The sequence below is a fragment of the Callorhinus ursinus genome, unplaced genomic scaffold, assembly GCF_003265705.2.
Source record: "Callorhinus ursinus isolate GAN/ISIS: 27379988/994484 unplaced genomic scaffold, GSC_fseal_2.0 scaffold6, whole genome shotgun sequence".
NCBI classification, from domain to species: Eukaryota; Metazoa; Chordata; class Mammalia; order Carnivora; family Otariidae; genus Callorhinus; species Callorhinus ursinus.
Window position 1 is genome coordinate 28,624,409 of NW_027397068.1, and position 18,929 is coordinate 28,643,337.

Consider the following 18,929-nt stretch of genomic DNA (forward strand, 5'->3'; position numbering starts at 1 on the left):
TTTAAATCACAGATCTGTACCTCCGAAGCAAATAATACATTATATGTTAAGAAGAAGAAGAAGAAAGAAGAAAGAAGAAAGAAGAAAGAAGAAAGAAAGAAGAAAGAAGAAAGAAGAAAGAAGAAAGAAGAAAGAAGGAAGAAGAAAGAAGAAAGAAGAAAGAAGAAAGAAGGAAGAAGAAGAAGAAGAAGAAGAAGAAGAAGAAGAAGGAGAAGAAGGAGGAGGAGGAGGAGGAGGAGGAGGAGGAGAGGAGAGGAAAGAAGAAGAAGAAGAAGAAGATGATGATGATAGCAGGAGGGGAAGAATGAAGGGGGGGAAATCGGAGGGGGAGACGAACCATGAGAGACTGTAGTAACATTATCTGACTTTATCAAGTGTTCCCTACTTAAAAATCCATTTCCTGGTCTCAGATTGATTATAAGACAAAATACATTTAATGGTATTTGAAATAACTGGAATTTTGGGGCTTTTGATGGAGTAGGAATGACTCAAACTTGGAAGACAAACTGGAAGACAGCTGTTATAGACATTTGACATCAAAGTGTCTCAGATGTGTTTCAGATATGTTGGTAGAGAAATTTGATTACACTCTACCTTCCTAGCTAATACTGTTTAAGTCTTGATACACCCTTAAATAATTAAGATGCTTAAATAGTTACCTCAATAGAAATCTTTTATGAATTCACATTGCTGATCTAAGGCAAGGCAGCAACATGGAAAATGTCCTGAGTTCTCTTTTTGCGACCTATGATAAATGATCTCTTTATTGACAGCAGCAGACAGGGACAAAGAAAGATTCTGACAAATGATCACACTGACATTAATAAAATTAAATGTGAAAGAGGCATGATTAACCTTATCAGAATTGCCTGGGTTACCCCTAAAATGAAGTAGTTGTATGCTATTCAGATGGATGTTCTTAAGTTGTCTCAGGAAACAGTGGATGTGATCTTCAAAGTATCCCTTTCTGTGGTGATTGAGATTTCTTAAAAGACCCTGTCTTGATTGATTTCCCATTCATACAGCAACCAATATATCCTCAAAAGTTTGTTGAAATTTAACTCTTAAATTGTCTCAACTATCAATTGTCCTCTAATAACTCAACATTTTTGTAACTAAAAATAAAGGTTGGTAAATATTAGTAAGAGGCAAGAAGTGGCATTTAATTAAAAGAATGTGTTCTTATTTATATATTAATAATCCCATCCTTTCTTTTTTTTTAAGATTTTGTTTATTTATTTGACAGAGAGAGAGAGACAGCGAGAGAGAGGGAACACAAGCAGGGGGAGTAGGAGAGGGAGAAGCAGGCTTCCCACCGAGCAGGGAGCCCGATGTGGGGCTCGATCCCAGGGCCCCGGGATCATGACCTGAGCCCAACGCAGACGCTTAACAACTGAGCCACCCACACGCCCCAATAATCCCATCCTTTCACTGTCATTATTATTAGAGATTTGTCTTAGCTACAAATAAGCTTATCTCTTTTTACCACATGAGTAACACTTAACAAGCATTTGAAGGTAGTACTAACGTTTTACAAATTGTATTTGACGTTCACATACAAGTGCTTTAAAATGTCTCTCTCGAGTTCTTACACATTTGTAATAATTCATCTTTTTGACAGAATCATTATTGGAGGTCCTGAGAAGTGAAGATCTGCAAACTAACACTGACGCTTTTTTATACTGTATGGGGGCTATCAAATTCATTTCTGGAAATCCACGATTTCTCAATGAAATGATCAGCAAAGATGCTGTGGAGATATTGATGAATTTGATAAAGCAAATAAATGAGAACACCAAGAAATGTGGTACCTGTTTGCCTAACTCAGGCCACTTACTAGTCCAAGTAAGTATTTTACTTGAACAAGTTATATGTGTAAAAATAGTTTTCATGTTCCCTAGTATCAGTTACCTGCCAGGTGGGTGTAACAGGTAACAGGTGGGCTGTCACCAACAACCAGGTAGGCGTACCTGGCATTAGGGATCAAGAGAAGAAGCCACTGCCCCCCCCACACCCCATGTGTGCCCATTTCGCCTGGAAAGGCTATTCCATGGCTATTCACAGAGCATCTCTCTACACAGCTTCAGTGTCCATTTCTGCTATCCACAGGGAAGGCAGGCCTAGGAGAATAAAAAGGTAGCCTCACTCTGCAAAACAATTGCAGGCTATCATCAGAATTTTAACAGGCAGAGTTTTAATCTTCAGAGTTTCAAAGACTGGATATTGTTCATGAGGATGGGTAACTAATGTCATGAATCTTGTATCTGCCATAAAAAGCAAAAGTTAATGATATTGAGTGGACAGTCGTTGGGGGGTGTGCATTCCTGAGGCTACAGGAATGAAGGTAGCAAAACTAGATACGTTTAATATGACCAGGGGCAAGATGAAAAAAATTTGTTATGTGTTACTTTTATTACTTCTTTTGTGGCAGATTAAATTTCATAGTTAAATTATTTTCACTGGAGCTGCTTCAGCTCTCATATTCATTTTTAGATGAGATTCTACTTTTTAATAGCATTTGTATATCAGATAATAGCATCTTTGATGTAATAATTCATGAGATTTGAAATGTGCTTGTCAATTAATGAGGATTGATTGAGCACTCAGAGTGCTTGGAGCCTTTGGGAAATTGTGTTAAAAATTAAATTTAAGCCCTGCCTTAAAGATGCTTAAAGTGTTTATGATGATCATTAATTTTGGACTTTGCGGTCTGTCTCCGTTTTGAAAAAAGATTGTGAAAACCCCTTTTAGTCGTGAATGATTCAAAATTCTATTGGATGTGCCATCTTTTGTCTAGGAAGACTTAGAAACCTTATTTTCATGCTGCCCGTGTTAGTGAGTTATTCAAAATTTTTCCTCAATGAAAATCATTATTTTGGTTATGTATTTCCTTAGTAAAATGCAAAAAAGTATAAGGAAGAATGTAAAATCCCCTGAAATATTTTTACCCTGAGATAGCACACCTCCAACATTTTAGTAACCATTCTTCCATTGCATTTTCATGCAAATATATCCTTACATATGCATAATTCTATATAATTCTTGATTTTTATCATGGACTGTCTTATTTTTAATAGTTGTTTTTGCTTATTTTCCATTACTCTCTTCCTTCCTCATTTCTCCTGTTCCAACCAGTTAGCCAACATTGTTCACACTGATGTGCTCAGCACCTTTTACAATCATAGGTTTTCAAAAATAGGTTATTCCATGCACTTCTGTGTTCTCATGTAACAATACATAGTAAGAACCCCTTGTAGATTGATTTTACATTTTTTTTTAAAGATTTTATTTATTTATTTGAGAGAGAGAGAATGAGAGACAGAGAGCACGAGAGGGAAGAGGGTCAGAGGGAGAAGCAGACTCCCCGCTGAGCAGGGAGCCCGATGTGGGACTCGATCCCGGGACTCCAGGATCATGACCTGAGCCGAAGGCAGTCGCTTAACCAACTGAGCCACCCAGGCGCCCTATTTTACATTTTTTAATGACTGTGTAATATTCTGTGATAAGGATATACCTCAAATACTGAACTGTTCTCCCATTGGGGTGTTCACTCTTTTTAATTTTTATGCAACAGCTTCTAAAATTGTTGTCTGATTAAAAAAGCTCCTTCCAGGGACACCTGGGTGGCTCAGTTGGTTAAGTGGCTGCCTTCAGCTCAGGTCCATGGTCCCAGGGTCCTGGGATTGAGTCCTACATCAGGCTCCTGGCTCAGTGGGGAGCCTGCTTCTCCCTCTGCCTTGCTGCACCCCTGCCTGTACTCTCTCTCTCTGACAAATAAATAAAATCTTTAAAAAAAAAAAGCTCTTTCCAACCCACTTATATACATATAATACATATATAAATATATATGTAAATATATATAATATATTATAATCTATAATAAAATACACATATAAATAAAATATATACAAATTTATTTATATATGTATTTTATTTTTATTTTTATACTTATTTATATATTTATAATAAAATATATACAAATAAGGTCAGTTGGTATAAAGGAACATTGAGTATTATTGTGACCTAAAATATATCCAGTCCAGAGCTAGGACCTCTGGTATAGCAGTAAGTACAGTCATACTCCCAATGTTCCTCTCTTCCTTCCCTTTTCCCTCCACTCAACATCCTTAGGTGCAAACTGACTCACTGGATTAGATGCCCTTTTCCTTTCCCAAAATCCATGCATAGGTGGTGTGACAAGGGACACTGCAGAAACTTCTTCCTCACTGCCCGCCACCACTCACCAGACACTGTCATGGTCTCCAGGCCTCCTCTGAGGCTGCCGAGGATCTGGCTTGGGCAGGGCTTACGTGCCTGAGGTTTCTCCCTGGAGCACAGTTCAGCAGGAGGAAGGGCCACCTTCTAAGAATGTGCTCCTACTGTGGTCACCAAGCCCCATTTGCATCAGCTATACAGTGTCACTCTGTGTGTGTGTGTTTACAGACCTGGTGGGGGGAGGAGATATCATCTGAGGCTATTTCATCTGCAGGGACCCTGAACTGGATATTCCCTCATATTTCATTAAATTGAAGAAAAGCTGTTTTATATCACATGATTGATAAAATGTAAGCCACATGGCTACACAAGAAGAGCAGATGAAAATCTACTCCTGTGAATGTGTAACACTGACTGGCTCTTCACTAGCCAGCTCATGTGCACATGTAACCAAACAGATCTGGCCATGTGCAGAATCGTTTGTTCACACTAGTTTGCAGAACTCGGTAACTCTAGCTCGTGAGACATTTTTTTAAAGCAACTTCGTTCAGTAGAAAAAAAATCAGTAAATTACTGTGGCTATGAGCCGGAGAGCACATGGCAAGGCTAAAGAGACAAAGGCAGGCAACGTTGGACAGTTGTGAGTTCCTCTCTTTCATGACTTTCAACTGGGAGAACCTCAGTAACTTTAGCACACCATCTGGGGACCTCCTATTACAAAACTGTACATTCCAGCATCTGGCACAAATGCTAGAGTCATTGTGTTTCCCTAAAGCTGCCCTTTTGGACATCCTAAAGCTGGAGCCTGAAAGTTGTATAGGATTCGGGAAACTGGCACTAAGGGAAAAGGAGAAGGTGTGCCTGGGGCAAGCTGAGGAGGTAGGTCGATCCAGAGCAGGGGCGTTCCATGAGAGTCTGAGATTCATAGGCCACAGCCCTGAGTCTCAGACACCAGGCTGTGCAGTGTGGACTCGGCGGAGCCGTTGCAGGTGGGCGTGGGGGGGGGGAAGGAGGTGAGATCAGAGTGGCAGAAGGATGAATGTGCATGAGGTAGGAAATTGATCAAGACCGCAAAGCTGAAAAGTGATGGGAGGAGAATGTATCAGGGGTACGAACAGATTGGAGGGCTGAGATCTCACACACAGTAGCCCCGGTTAAGAGGTGTTACCAACAGTTCTTAGATTTGAGGCAGATTATAATAGAGCTAAAGGAATGAGATCCAGAAATGGGTGTGGAAAAAAGCTCCTCCACAGCATCCGGGCTAATGTGGCTTACAGGAAAAAATACTGATATGTTGAGATTTTTGAAGGTTTTCTTTATGTTGTTGTAACACATATACATATACATATATGTGTTTATTTATCACTGTGTGGCCGAAATCAAGAGACATTGATTTCACAGGTGTTGGGGGAGGGGCTGCTCTATGCCAGGCATGTTCTGGGTGGTGAGGAAGATAGTGGAGGATGGGACAGCTGCCAGTAGGGGCCTACATTTTGGAGATCCCCGTGTCCAAATAATAGTATTCTGATGCCTTGTTCTTCTACAAAATCATAGCATTTCCACACATGCAATGCCGCCTTCAGTTCTGCCAATCAGATGCTTAATAGTGTTTTAAGAGGATGAGTGTTGCTGCTCGGAAGGTCTGAAAGCCACTACCTGTGCACCAAGTGGAAGTATTAATACTCCCAGTCTGGAGATACGACTTTGTAAAATTACAAGAGTAAGAAAAGTTAAATGGTGCACGTTTACTGAATTCCAGAATACTAGAATTTCAGGAGAGTTCCCCAAAACCTGGAAAAAGAGAAAGGTCAGGTAAAAGGCAAGGGCCCCTCCATGTCAGTAGTGGATTGCATCACCCAAGGAGGTGACAGACAGAAGTAGGGATTTGTCAGTGTCAATCTGGAATGGATTATCAGGAGGTGTTAGGGTTCATTTCTGACTCCTAAGGCTAACATTTGGGAAGGCATAACATGGGAAAACTGCTGGAGGACCCTCCATCAGAAAGTCTGTTGTGGTCTCCTTCATGCCCCCTTCCTGGGGAATGGAAGTCATCATCACAACCAAGCCCTGATTCCCCTGGTGTTTTGTCGGTCCTCTTGTGTTTCAAGAACACCAGGCAGAAAGCTGCTTTACTGTCATTGAAGAAAATCTCAAGGTATTACATTTGTAGTTAGGTAATTTATAGGTATATAATGTAACTGTTAAAACCCAGATTGTCTTTTTTTTTAAGATTTTATTTATTTATTAATGAGAGACAGAGAGAGAGAGAGAGAGAGAGAGGCAGAGGGAGAAGCAGGCTCCCAAGGTGCAGGGAGCCCGATGCGGGACCCTGGGATCATGACCTGAGCTGAAGGCAGACACTTAACCATCTGAGCCACCCAGGCACCCAAAACCCAGATTGTCTTGAGCTAACATTCCTAATTTGTATTCCTTTGTATTTCCAACCTTTCTTCTTTACAGCCTGACTCATTTGATTTTGAGTTAAATCCATAGAGAAGTATATTCTTTCCCTGCTTCAGGTATGTTTTTGAAGTTAAGATTGTCTTGCAGCACCCGGATACCATGGTTTGCTTCCATCCCCACTGCTCATGCTGGGCTCACTTCTTGAGGTCTGCAAGTGTCACCCCAGAGGGTCCTTCAAATCCTAATCTTTCCCCCTCCTTTGCTCAGTACATCTCCCCTGTTATCTTCCTGGTCCTAAGAGGAAATTTTTTGTAATGTCAGTCCCCCTGGCCCTTGTCACTCCCTGCTCCGTTCCTTCACCTTGGCTTGAGTTTGGGGAAAAGGAAAGTGAAATAAACAAAGAGAGATGACTCAGGCATTATGAGCCTGGCTGGTTCAGAAAATGCTACTATTACCATGAGAAATTAGAGAGTTATACAAGGAACCGATTTGGTGAGAGAAGGAAATTATGTAACTAGTCTTCATTGAAAACTTCAAGTTGCCAGCAGAATAGCCAAGTGGGGCTGTCTGGTGAGCAACTGGAGGTACGAACTAGCGCTTAGCAGAGAAAGTAAAGCTAAGCAAACAGATTTAGGGTCATCTGCATGGAGGTGATAGTTGAAGTCAAGAAAGACAATGAAGTTACTCAAGGGGAGAGTATAGAAAGATTATAGAGGAGGGCTGAGAACAGATTCTTTAAAATGGCCAAATTTGTGCAATGGGGAAAAAAAGTAGTCAGAAAACTAAGAAAGGACAATGTACAGAAGGGTAGAGATCTTAAAAGCATGGATTGGGTTGGTCAGCCTTGGCCAACAGCACCTGTGGGAAGAGGACCTCCCTCCTTTGTATGGAGAAGTTTGAGTAGGCAGGCGGGATGGAGTCATGCTGCTAGTGGTCCATGCTCTCTTTGACGCTTGGATGAGTTTTTTATCTCTGTATTTTTAAATTAAAAGGTGTTTTGATATAGTTGATTTTTTAAAGTCATTTCTAAACCCTAGAGTAAACTCCTTGCTTTGACCGATTTGAGTTCACTGCTGTATTCTGTGTCCAGCTTCTCCTCTACCACATCTTCAAGAGCCTGATGGTCCATTTGGCTTTGTACCTGGTGCTGGGACAGGGCTCTCTAGTGAAGAGGCCAAAGGCTTGAGCTGGCCGTTTAGCTCTGACCCGAGCGTGCTTCTCAGTCTCTGAACCTTCCTTTCCTCATCTTTAAACAACCAGCTTAGGGGTGCCTGGGTGGCTCAGTCATTTGAGCAATTTGAGCATTGGTTGGTTTTGGCTTGGGTCGTGACCTCAAGGTCATGAGATCAAACCCCAGGCTGGGTTCTGCACTCAGTTTGGAGTCTGCTTGAGATTCTCTCCCTCTCCCTGTGCTCCTCCCCAGGCTCATGCACACATACTCTTTCTCTCTCAAATAAATAAATAAATAAATAAATAAATAAATAAATAAATAAATAAAATCTCTTAAAAAAATAAAGGACCATATTTTTTTTAAAGATTTTATTTTTTTATTTGACAGAGAGAGAGAGAGCACAAGCCTGGAGCAGGGGCAGAGGGAGAAGCAGGTTCCCTGCAGAGCAGGGAGCCCGATGCAGACTCGATCCCAGGGCCCTGGGATCATGACCTGAGCCAGAGGCAGATGCTTAACCGACTGAGCCATCCAGGCACCCAATAAAGGACCATCTTAATGGGTAGTTGGGAAAATTAAGTGAGCTGATCTATGAAAGCACTATAGAATAGGACATGATACATAGCTGGTACATAGTTGGCACTCAGCAGAAATTTGTTAAACAAAGTAAGATCAGAATTACCAAAACCTGGAGCTTCAAAGAGCCATTTCTTCTGATGAGAAAAAAAAAATTAATCACAAGAAATTAAAATGACAGAGTTAGAGGTGGATTTCAAATGTTGGATCTTTTTCATTTTTCTGTCTTTGAGAGGCTATATGGAGAACCATGCTGAACAGAAACTAAAGTTGGAAGGGGGTGTTATATCAGCAGCATGGGACTCTGGGTACTTAATGGAGCCGAAGTCTCAGAGCTGACTCTTCCCTGCTTCAAGGATCTGGGGAATTTAAGAGATGCCTTTGACTGAAGTCTGGAGATTCAATGAAGCAGTGATTTACATTATGTTAGTAATTAACAACTGTATCAAGGTGGTTGGGGTCCTTTAAATCTTGCTTTAGTTATATTTTATGGTTTTAAAATGTGGAGATTAATGCTTATTTAGGTAGTTAATTATTATGAGTATGCATATTTAAGTAGGAAAGTATGTTAACTCCCTTTCTCTGGCTTACCCTTGCCTATGAGAAGCCTACCTCTCAGACCATAAAATCGGAACCAAGGCAATAACTTCCACCTGATGGAAACTTGCTCTGGTTATTGGGGGAGATAAACTGCATACCCATGAGAGCAAATATTCCCATGGTTATATTTCTTGAATTCTTTTTTTTAATATTTCTTAAATTCTTACAATTTTATTGGAGATCTGATGATTAAACAGAAAAAAATAGGGGCACTCGGTGGCTCAGTCGGTTAAGCATCTGCCTTCAGCTCAGGTCATGATCCCAGAGTCCCAGGATCAAGCCCTGCTAAGCAGGGAGCCTGCTTCTCCCTCTACCCCTCCCCCTGCTTGTACTCACTCTCTCTCTCTCTCAAATAAAAAATAAAATCTTAAAAAAATAAAGAAAAAAAATCTTTTTAAGGCATCTTTTTTGAAGGTTTTGTTTGAATAGGAAATGAGCAAATGAGGTCATTTATTTTCTTATTGTTTTAATTGCATATAATTTTTAATACAGTCAAATGCTCAGATCTTACATGTTTGATGAGTTTTGACAAAAGCATACAGCCATGTAATCCACACCCCTATCAAGACGCAGAAGATTTCTATCACCTTAGAAATTTCCTTCCACCTCTTTCCAGTTAATTCCCACTCTCCTACCCCACAAAGGGAACCATTTTTTTCTGATCCCTTTCACCACAGATAAGCCCTGCCTGTTCTAGAATTTAATATAAATGGTACATAACAGTGTGTGCTTTTTTGTGTCTTTTTTTTTAACCTTTATTCTGAATTAAATATAGGCTCACAAGATGTTGCAAAAATAGTACAGAGAGGTCCCGTGTCACCATCATCCAGCTTCTCCCAATGGTGACATCTTACATAACTACAGTACATTATTTTTTTTTAAATTTTTTTATTGTTATGTTAATCACCATATATTACATCATTAGTTTTTGGTGCAGTGTTCCATGATTCATTGTTTGTTCATAACACCCAGTGCTCTCATGGTTCGTCTCCCCCTCTGACATACTCCCCTTTTCTTCCTCTCCTGTTATCTTCTTCTTTTTCTTTTTTTCTTAAAATATGTTGCGTTATTTGTTTCAGAAGTACAGATCTGTGATTCAACAGTCTTGCACAATTCACAGACTACAGTACATTATTAAAATCAGCAACTAGAGTACTATTTCTGGCTCATTTTCTTATAGTATATTGTTTTTGAGATGGGATGCAACTTTTTTTGTCACAATCTTTGGTATTGGTTATTAGGCTTGCTAATTTTGTAATGATGTATTTGTCCGTGGGAAGGGGACCGCTATTTATTACTTAGGAGGCTTCTTTTCTACAAGGAATAGCAGTATTATAGCTAATAACTCACTCACCCAATTGGCATGAGAGAGTGGGCAGTCAGAACTCTGGCCCTTCTTCTCCACTCCTCCTTTTCTAGGGAAAGACCTCTGAACAGGTAACTTAAGTTCAACTCAGGCTTTCCAGGGAAGGCATATCTAAAGATTTGGGGAGACTGAGAGATCCCAGACATGTAATGTAATGCCTTGGGTTTTGAACCTGGAAATAAGAGAGAAACTAAGGCAGATGGGGAGGGGGAGAAGATTATCACCATGGTTGAAAGCTGTAATTTATAGCTGAGGTAGGCAGGCTGAACCTGCCTGAACCTCTGAATTAGACCTGCCTACCTCATCACAAGCTGCATCTGCCCCAGGAGGAGCAGGGGAGAGCACCTTGTTCTCCCCAGTCGGGAAGTGAGGGATGGAGTGCGGCCAGGAGTGTCATGCTGAAGAATATCTCTTCATAAGGTACATAGAGCGTGGGAAGTAAATATTCCTATGCCTATTGTTTCCAGGGAGAGACGTTTGCTTCTTAATTGCTGTCATATCTCCTCAGCCTCGTCTCTTCGTTGTAGACATATTAGTTGTGGCAATAAAGAAATATAACATGAAATCGGGGAAAATTGTTGTTATTACTTGGTAGTTCTTGGTATTACATTATCTTTCTCAGACTCGTTTTCCTCCTTTTACTGCATTGACATACTATGTAGTTTATATGACATTCAGAATTTCAAGCATGCTGATACATGGAATAACCACCACTAGCAGAATCAGCTACCTACTCATTTTACCAAGGTAACTGACATAGAGGCAGTAACCGGAGAGTAATGAACATAGGCAAGCGTTAAATAGAGTCTCAGAACAGGGCACTGGGTGTTCGAGAAGGACAGAATCATTTCCTGCTGAAGGAGGACACCCATGGTAGGAATGTGCCAAATGGGCTCCATAGCCAGGCACCAAGCAGTATCAAGGATTATGAATTAATATTACTTTCAAATGCATAGCTCTTAACTCCAATAAAATGCTTAGGAATGTGGGGGCCCTGGTGGTTTCATGGGTACAGTGACATCTTGTCATTGATGTCTCTTGTCTCAGCCAGAACTGCATGAACCATCTATGAGACAATCCGAAACTCCTCCAGTTACCACAGAGGCTCTGGTTTGGGCATATATGTGGTCGCAACCGGGCACAGATCCAGAAAATGAATGTGCTTTTATTAATAGAGGGAGATGATTTTGCTGAGGTTGGAAAATGGTGTGGCTTTGGTTCTTAAATCATTTGACACTGTTTGCGGTCTCTGGCGGCTGTGTTTATTCTTTCACATCATCAGCGGGAAGTGAACCATTTTGCAGTTGGCAGTTAAGTTGAGATAAAGCTCGAGGGATTTTGGTTATGGATATTCCAGATGATAGAGAAATAAAATGAATGCTTTTAGAGAAGTGCCAAGTGGAGTGGGAGAGACAACAGACAAGGAGCTGGAGCTTAGGATGCCCACCTACCTGGTGGCTGGTGGACTTTCTGAGACTCGGTTTCCTCATCTGAAAAGTGGGGCTTGTAATACCCTTCCTGTCTGCCTCATGGGGCTGGTTTAGGGAGCAAATGAGATCAAGTTTATAGGGTAGATTTATAAACCATGAAGCTGCTCAAATTCTTTCCATAATCACATTCAATGTATAAAAATAAATAAAACTGAATTCTCATGCTGATTTTGGTAGAGGAAACATAATAACTTTCAGACTATTGATGGTGTGGTTTTTAATTGTGTTATGTTCCAGAGGTTTCTTTGAAAGCTGGTGTTTTGAAATTGGGAAAATATTTCTTCAAGGAACAATATCATGATTGATGGTGAAGTTCCCATGCTCGCCAAAAAAGACTGCTTAACTTCTGACGTACTGAAACAGGAGTTCTGTGGTGGGCTGTGAGCTCCAAGCCCTTGTGCTCTGTAGCAGAATGCCTTCTAGGGCAGAAGCTGGTGGGTTCCCTGGGGACTGAGGATTCTGATGGAGGAATAGTGCAAAGGGAAGAGAGAGGGCCAACCACTCTGGAAATGAGCAGTGTGCGGAGGCTCAAGTCAACTAACCAGCCCTCCCCACCTTGCGCCCACCCCACTGCTCACACACCCCATTGCAGTAAAGCCTGCAGGAATGGGGCCCCAGCTGCTGGGCCTGTATTGTCATTCTTAAATCCCGTGATATCAATCAGGAGGGCCTCATATTTTAAGACAACGATTTCTTGCATTTGCTAAGGTTTTTCAATTAATAGTTGAAAACATAATTGGAAATTGATAACTACATGCCTATAATCAATTTGAAAAAAAAGATATTTTGAATTCTAATTTTCCTATACTAAAATGTTATTTATAAATTATAAAAGCCTTTATGAATTATCTAATCACTTCTCAATATAATTTTTCCCTTTAAAACGCATCTCCAAGTGTTGACGACACAGTGAGAACTTTCAACGCTAGAGAAGACAGTTTTGCCAAACTCATCAGCAATTTTGCTTGGAGATTCTGGTTGAGGGTGGGGGCCAATACCTCTTATGATCAAGGAATTTGGGAACACAGAGAGAGGAATTGCCTCAGAAAAAAAATGAGCACCAAAAAGTTGTAGAGTGTAGCTCAGTCCATTTTCAGGAGCAGATTAGTAACCAGAATCACACCAGAATGTTTCTTTCTTGGCTTATACTGAAAATGTAGGGTGATGTGACACCTCAGACAACATCTAACACTGGCTAAGAAGCAAGGATACCTAAATTCTTATCAGTCATCTTCGTAGATGATCAATTCCATATTCTTCTCCTTTCTCTTTTTCCCCCTGCTTGCCTCGCTGCCCCATGCAGTTGTGCGTTAGGAGATGGGAAGAAAAATAATCGAAACATATTTTTCTGTTTGCTCTTGGTGAGATGACACATGAGAACTGCTCCAGTGAGCCCTTTGGAAGCTCAACAGGCATCGATGTAATCATCTAACTTGCACTTCTTTTTCTGTCCTAAATGATTTGAGATGACTTAAAAGATTATAGACAGTAAAACAGAAAAGTACATGACTAAGCAGAGCTAGGAACAATATAAATTAGAATGGAAAGTTAAGAGCTGGGTACACTTCTGCAAGCTTAAAGCTTGGACTTTGGTGAACTCCTGCTTTGGGGGCAGGCCCAGTGGGTGGGCTTTCCTGGGGGGAGGGCAGGAAAACTCATTAGTGATTTCCGCAAATATATCTCTGTTAAAAGGGGGAGCAAGGTTGAAAGTTAAGTGGGTTGACTAGAAATTCCCCTTTACTGTTAGCGCAAGATTTAACTAGACTCTCCTCTCCGCCCCCCCCGCCCCGATCTTTACACATTTTTTCCCAGAAACAGCCCCTTGTCTGTGCTTGGCAGTCAGCCCCACCCCCACCCCCGCAGTGAGATTCCTGGCTCTCAGCCAGCCTCTCAAAATGGGGGGCCTGCACTGCTGCCTTTGCCTGGTGACCTCCTCCTGATCCTCAGCCCTCAGGGCTTTAGGCTGGGGTTTACCACCAGGCCTCTGCTAATCCCCTGTGCTTTCTTGCCAGAAGCTTCTTAAAGGAGAAATCCTCCTTTTCTGCTCCCTTGTCCCTTCATCTCCTTCTCCTCCTTTTTTTCTTCTTTGTTTTTATTTTTTTTAAAAGATTTTATTTATTTATTTGAGAGAGAGAACAGAAGCAGGGGAAGGGGAAGAGGGAGAGGGAGAAGCAGACTCCCTGCTGAGCAGGGAGCCCAGTGTGGGGTTTGATCCCAGGACCCTGGGATCATGTCCTGAGCTGAAGGCAGACGCTTAACCGACCGAGCCACCCAGGCGCCCCTATTTTAACTTTTTCTAATGAGATGAGAAAAATGGTCAAGAGAGAGGAAAATACTGAGGCTGAAACAAGAAAATAAAAGCTCCTAAGAACACCACCATCACTTTTGCTGACAGTGTCCCTTGCCAGAGGTTGGATGAGGGGAGCAAGAGGGTGGCTATAGATCGTGGTACCCAATCCGTGAAGCCTTGGGGACTGCGGAAGGGGATGGGTTTCTGTGTGTGATGGTTAGAACGGGTGTTCCACAGCCTCTGGCTGCCTGACTTCCGGTCAGGATTCACACAGGCATCTGGGCTCTGGATTCCAAGTGGGAACGCTTGTGAGTCATTCCTTGGATTGATGTAATCCAGCAGCGCTTGAGTGCCTGGGCTGTCTCTAGAGAAGGAGAACAGGTACAGACAGGGTCAGATGATGAGAATTTTCCATTTTATCGTGGTGATGGCCTAGAGAGCCTAAAATGATGTATTAGCCTTCACAGAAGACCATTCCTTAGCTTAGGAGACTATGCTGTAGATCCACGGTGAAGGGGAATGCTCAAGTAGTTTGTTTCTCCCTCCAATGTTTTGGATGCTGAAGCTTTCAGGGAATAATTTACTGAATTGCTGTATAATTGAATTGACTTCAGAAGACTTGAACACATTTACTCGAAGCATTATTTTTATTTTCTCTGCTTTAAAGATCATCAGTTATATTTTTGTTGCTGTTGTGACAAAGGAAAACTAATCAAAGATACATATCTTAATAATTGTTAAAGTTTATTAACTATGGCTATAATGAAGCTTTATATTTACATAATGCTTTACAGCACACAGAGACATTGTTACATGTTTCCATTTGATACACACAACCACCCCAGGAGGTGAGCAGGGATGGTAACTGCTTTACACAGATGAGAAAGTCGGGAAGTCGAGCAATGAGTGGGTGCCTCAGTCACGTAACTAGAAAGAGATTTGGGACTTGAATCTTCATCATTTGACTCGAAGGCCAGTGATCTCTCTTCTGCATTTTGGGTGTGGAGCCCCACAACAAATGTGGAGATGGCAACCATGATGTTTGAGCTCCTGTTAGATGACAGGTGGCAATGCTCTTCACAATTCTCGTCTCATTGAATCCTCACAACTCCAAGGAGCTATCACCATCCCCACTTTACTGATGAGAAAAATGTTCCCTGGGAGGTTCACTTGCTAACCAAAGCTAGTGAGTGGTGGCGCTGGGGTTTGACCAGGTGTCCAACTCCTGAGCTGACTCTTCTTCATCAAGAGTCTGCCTTGTCCTGTTCCATGAGGAAAGATCACACTGCATATCGAAAGTATTAGAGAACTGCAGCATTAGCTGCACTAAACTTTACGTTTAGTAAATTAGATTTATGGAATTGTTCTCTTCTCCACTTTTTTTTTTTTTTTTTTTACAAATTTGTTTACTTATTTGAGAAAGAGAGAGAGAACAAGGGGATGGGCAGAGGGAAAGAATCTCCAGCAGACTCCCTGCTGAGCTGAGCGTGGAGCCCCACATGGGGCTCGATCTCATGACTCTGAGGTCATGACCTGAGCCAAAACCAAGAGGCAGCTGCTTAACCAACTGAGCCTCCCAAGTGCCCCTTTTTCTTCTCCACTTTTAGACAAAGATAGCTTTCCTGAACATTTTTTACAAAATAAGACAAATTTGGGGGCACCCGGGTGGCTCAGCCAGTTAAGCATCTGCCTTCGGCTTGGGTCATGATCCCGGGGTCCTAGGATCGAGCCCCACATCAGGCTCCCTGCTCAGTGGGGAGTCTGCTTCTGCTTCTCCCTCTCCCACTGCCCCTCCTCCCTGCTCGTTCTCTCCCTCTCTCTCAAATAAATAAATAAAATCTTTAAAAAAAACCTAATTAAGACATTTTCAAGAAATCAATTCTTGTCTCTCAAAAAAGAATGAAACTAATGGTCTTAAATATCCTTTGGCTAGAGCATTATTTGATGCTACTCTTAAAACTACGGAAGGGGAGGTTTCTAATCTGTGAAACTGATGTGACATGTCACAGGGTGAAGTGAAAGTCTTATGAGGGACAGCTAACAAACCCAGAGGATGATTTATTTAACCCTAGGGTTTTGGTATACTAATTGCTTATTAACATGAATTTCTCATTCTTAACCTTTGAACCAAAGTAAGCTTTCTCTGTATTCATCTCTTTTTTTTCCATTTCATGCTATTTGTCCTTAAGCCCATGTTGTCTAGTAGGAGACACCTAACAGGGGCTTGGTTTTGCTACTGATTGAATGAAGATTGTAGGACCAATTGTGCGGTACCAATTGGTGTTACGGTACTTTTCAATTAAAAAAAAAATGGCACAAACCCTCTTTTATCCTAGGTGACTGCTACACTGAGAAACTTGGTTGATTCACCACTAGCAAGAAGTAAGTTGCTGAGCATCAGTGCCCTCCCCCAGCTCTGCACAGCAATGGGACAGTATGAGGCTGACAAGGATGTGTGCACCAATATTGCCAGAATATTCAGGTAGGTGGATGAGGAAAACAAAGTAAACTTACACGAATGCTAAGGCTTCAATTTTGGGTTATCTTTAATATTTGTGTGTGTGGCTGGCAAGGAATCTTATTTTTGCTTCTTACTTCCCCTAGCAGCAAAAGTAAATCTAGTGGCCCAAGTTCAAAATAAATGATGTAAAACTAATGACCCTGTTTCCTGTGTATTCCTAACGTGATTCTAAACTCATCCGTTGTAAGTCACCTTAGTTCTTTGGTGAGTTGTGAGTTATCATACGGTTTTTACAGAATAAACAAAAATTCCTCTTAGCTTATTGGAGATAAAGAACTGTATCACCAAACATGATAAATTTTCTGGTACGTTTGGAAATAGAACTTAATGGTTATAACTCAAAAAGGGGAGCATTGCTTAGAAAGTCTGATCTGAACTGATTTGTAGTAGAAGGTTATTTTATTTCAGTTGTGTGACTGAACTTTGGCTCACATATTCACTTGTCATGTTTTCACTTCACCCCAGAAGGGATGACTATCTGAATCCAGGTCTCTTCAAAGCAAGATGTTAAGTTTCAGAACTGTCTTTAAATTATGCGTTTATATTTCTTCTCTCACTGCTCTTTGCCAGTGTTTTTACATTATTATCCTAGGCCTTTCTTAAACTTCACTGTAGTTGTTTAACAAAATAGAACATTTTTCTGAAGACCCGAATTGGTTATTGACCCCAGGATGAGGATGTGAGTCCAGATTTGATTTTTCAGCACTGCCCTTTCTGTTCTGGGTACTTAATTCTGGGTACTTAGCACTCCCATTTTGAAGCATTATAAAAATCATACATTTTGTTTTTGTATCTGGTAGCATGTAGGGATCCAATTTAATTTTTTTCCCATGTGAATAGTCAGTTGTCCCAGCACCTTTTATTGAATATGTCTTTTTTTTTTTTTTTCCCCACTGATTCTAAGTGCCAAGTTAGTCAAAGACAAGATTCTATATACTTGTAGGTCTGTTTGTGGGCATTCTGGTCCATCCTCAGATCAGCACCACACTGTTTTTACTGTTAGAGATTGAAGTCTTACTATAAGATAAGATGAATCTCTCACCCCTTTTCTCCTTTAAGATTCAAATTCTTCCCTTTCTCAAGAATTGGAGAATCAGCTAAGGTTTGTGGTAGGAACATTAGGGTTTTTCATGGAATAACACTGAGTCTGTAGAGCAATTGGGATGCAAGTGGGGAGAACTGACATCTTTATGATACTGAGTCTTCCATCAATAAACATTTATGACATTTTCTTTTATATCTTCCCATAAAATTTTATAATTTTCTCCAAAAAGATTTTGCATATCTTTTGTTAGATTTATTCCTTCATGGCTTTTGCTGCAACTATGAATGCAATCTCTAAACATATTTTTTAAGGGGATTAAGAGGTACAAACTTCTACTTATAAAATAATAAGTCACAGGGAAGAAAAGTACAGCATAGGGAATATAGTCAATCATATCGTAATAACTTTGTATGGTGGCAGACGCTGGTGAACATGTTATAATGTGTAGAATTGTCGAATCGCTATGTCATACACCTGAAACTAATATTGTAGCACATGCTGACTATAAAATATGTGCATAAAATATTTCCTAATTGGTTGTTGCTGGTTTATATAAATAGTATTGATGTTTGCTTATTAATCTTTATCCAGGAACCTTGATGAAATTTAGGTCTAAGAGTTAGTCTATAGATTCTCTTGGATTTTCTATGCAATTTGTCTGCAAATGGGAGTAATTTGGCTTTTTTCCCCCAATTATCACAACTCTTCCCTGCTGTCCCCACCGCTTCCTTACCACATCGCTCAGGATGTCCCATACAAAGTTGTAAGAGTGTTGGACCTGCTGCCTTTCTCTTGACTTTAAAGAAAATATTTTTGTGGTTTTACAATTAAAAAGAATATTTATTAAAGAGGGCACGTGCTGAATGGAGCACTGGGTGTTATACGCAAACAATGAATCATGGAACACTACATCAAAAACTAATGATGTAATGTATGGTGATTAACATAACATAATAAAATAAAATTAAAAAAAGAATATTTTTTTGTAGGTTTTTGTATATGCCCTTCAGAAGGTTAAAGAAGAATTTTCTCACACTAACAGATGTTAAATTTTCTTGAATGCTTGCCCTGAATCTATTTTGATTATGTGGATTTTCTTTTTTTAATTCATTAATATAGTAGATCACAGATTAATAGATTCTCTCATGTTAAGCCGCTATGTATTGCTAGGTTTAATTAACTAATAATTCGTGTAGGATTGTTCATCTGTGAGTTAGATTAACCTGTACTTTTCCTTTCTCACATTGTCCTTGTC

At 40.6% G+C, this 18,929-nt stretch overlaps 1 protein-coding gene across 3 annotated transcripts in view; it reads left to right on the forward strand.

Annotated features, from left to right (window-relative positions):
- ARMC2 (armadillo repeat containing 2) overlaps nucleotides 1-18,929 on the forward strand; it is a 109,240-nt gene that overhangs the window by 55,483 nt on the left and 34,828 nt on the right. For all 3 annotated transcript variants that reach the window (XR_012378515.1, XM_025863664.2, XM_073893745.1), the window contains 2 exons: nucleotides 1,622-1,845; nucleotides 16,445-16,590. Coding sequence is in view for 2 of the 3 variants with exons in the window: in XM_025863664.2 (XP_025719449.1) it covers nucleotides 1,622-1,845; nucleotides 16,445-16,590 (370 nt within the window). In the remaining variant the exon portion in view is untranslated. The remainder of the gene's footprint in view (nucleotides 1-1,621; nucleotides 1,846-16,444; nucleotides 16,591-18,929) is intronic.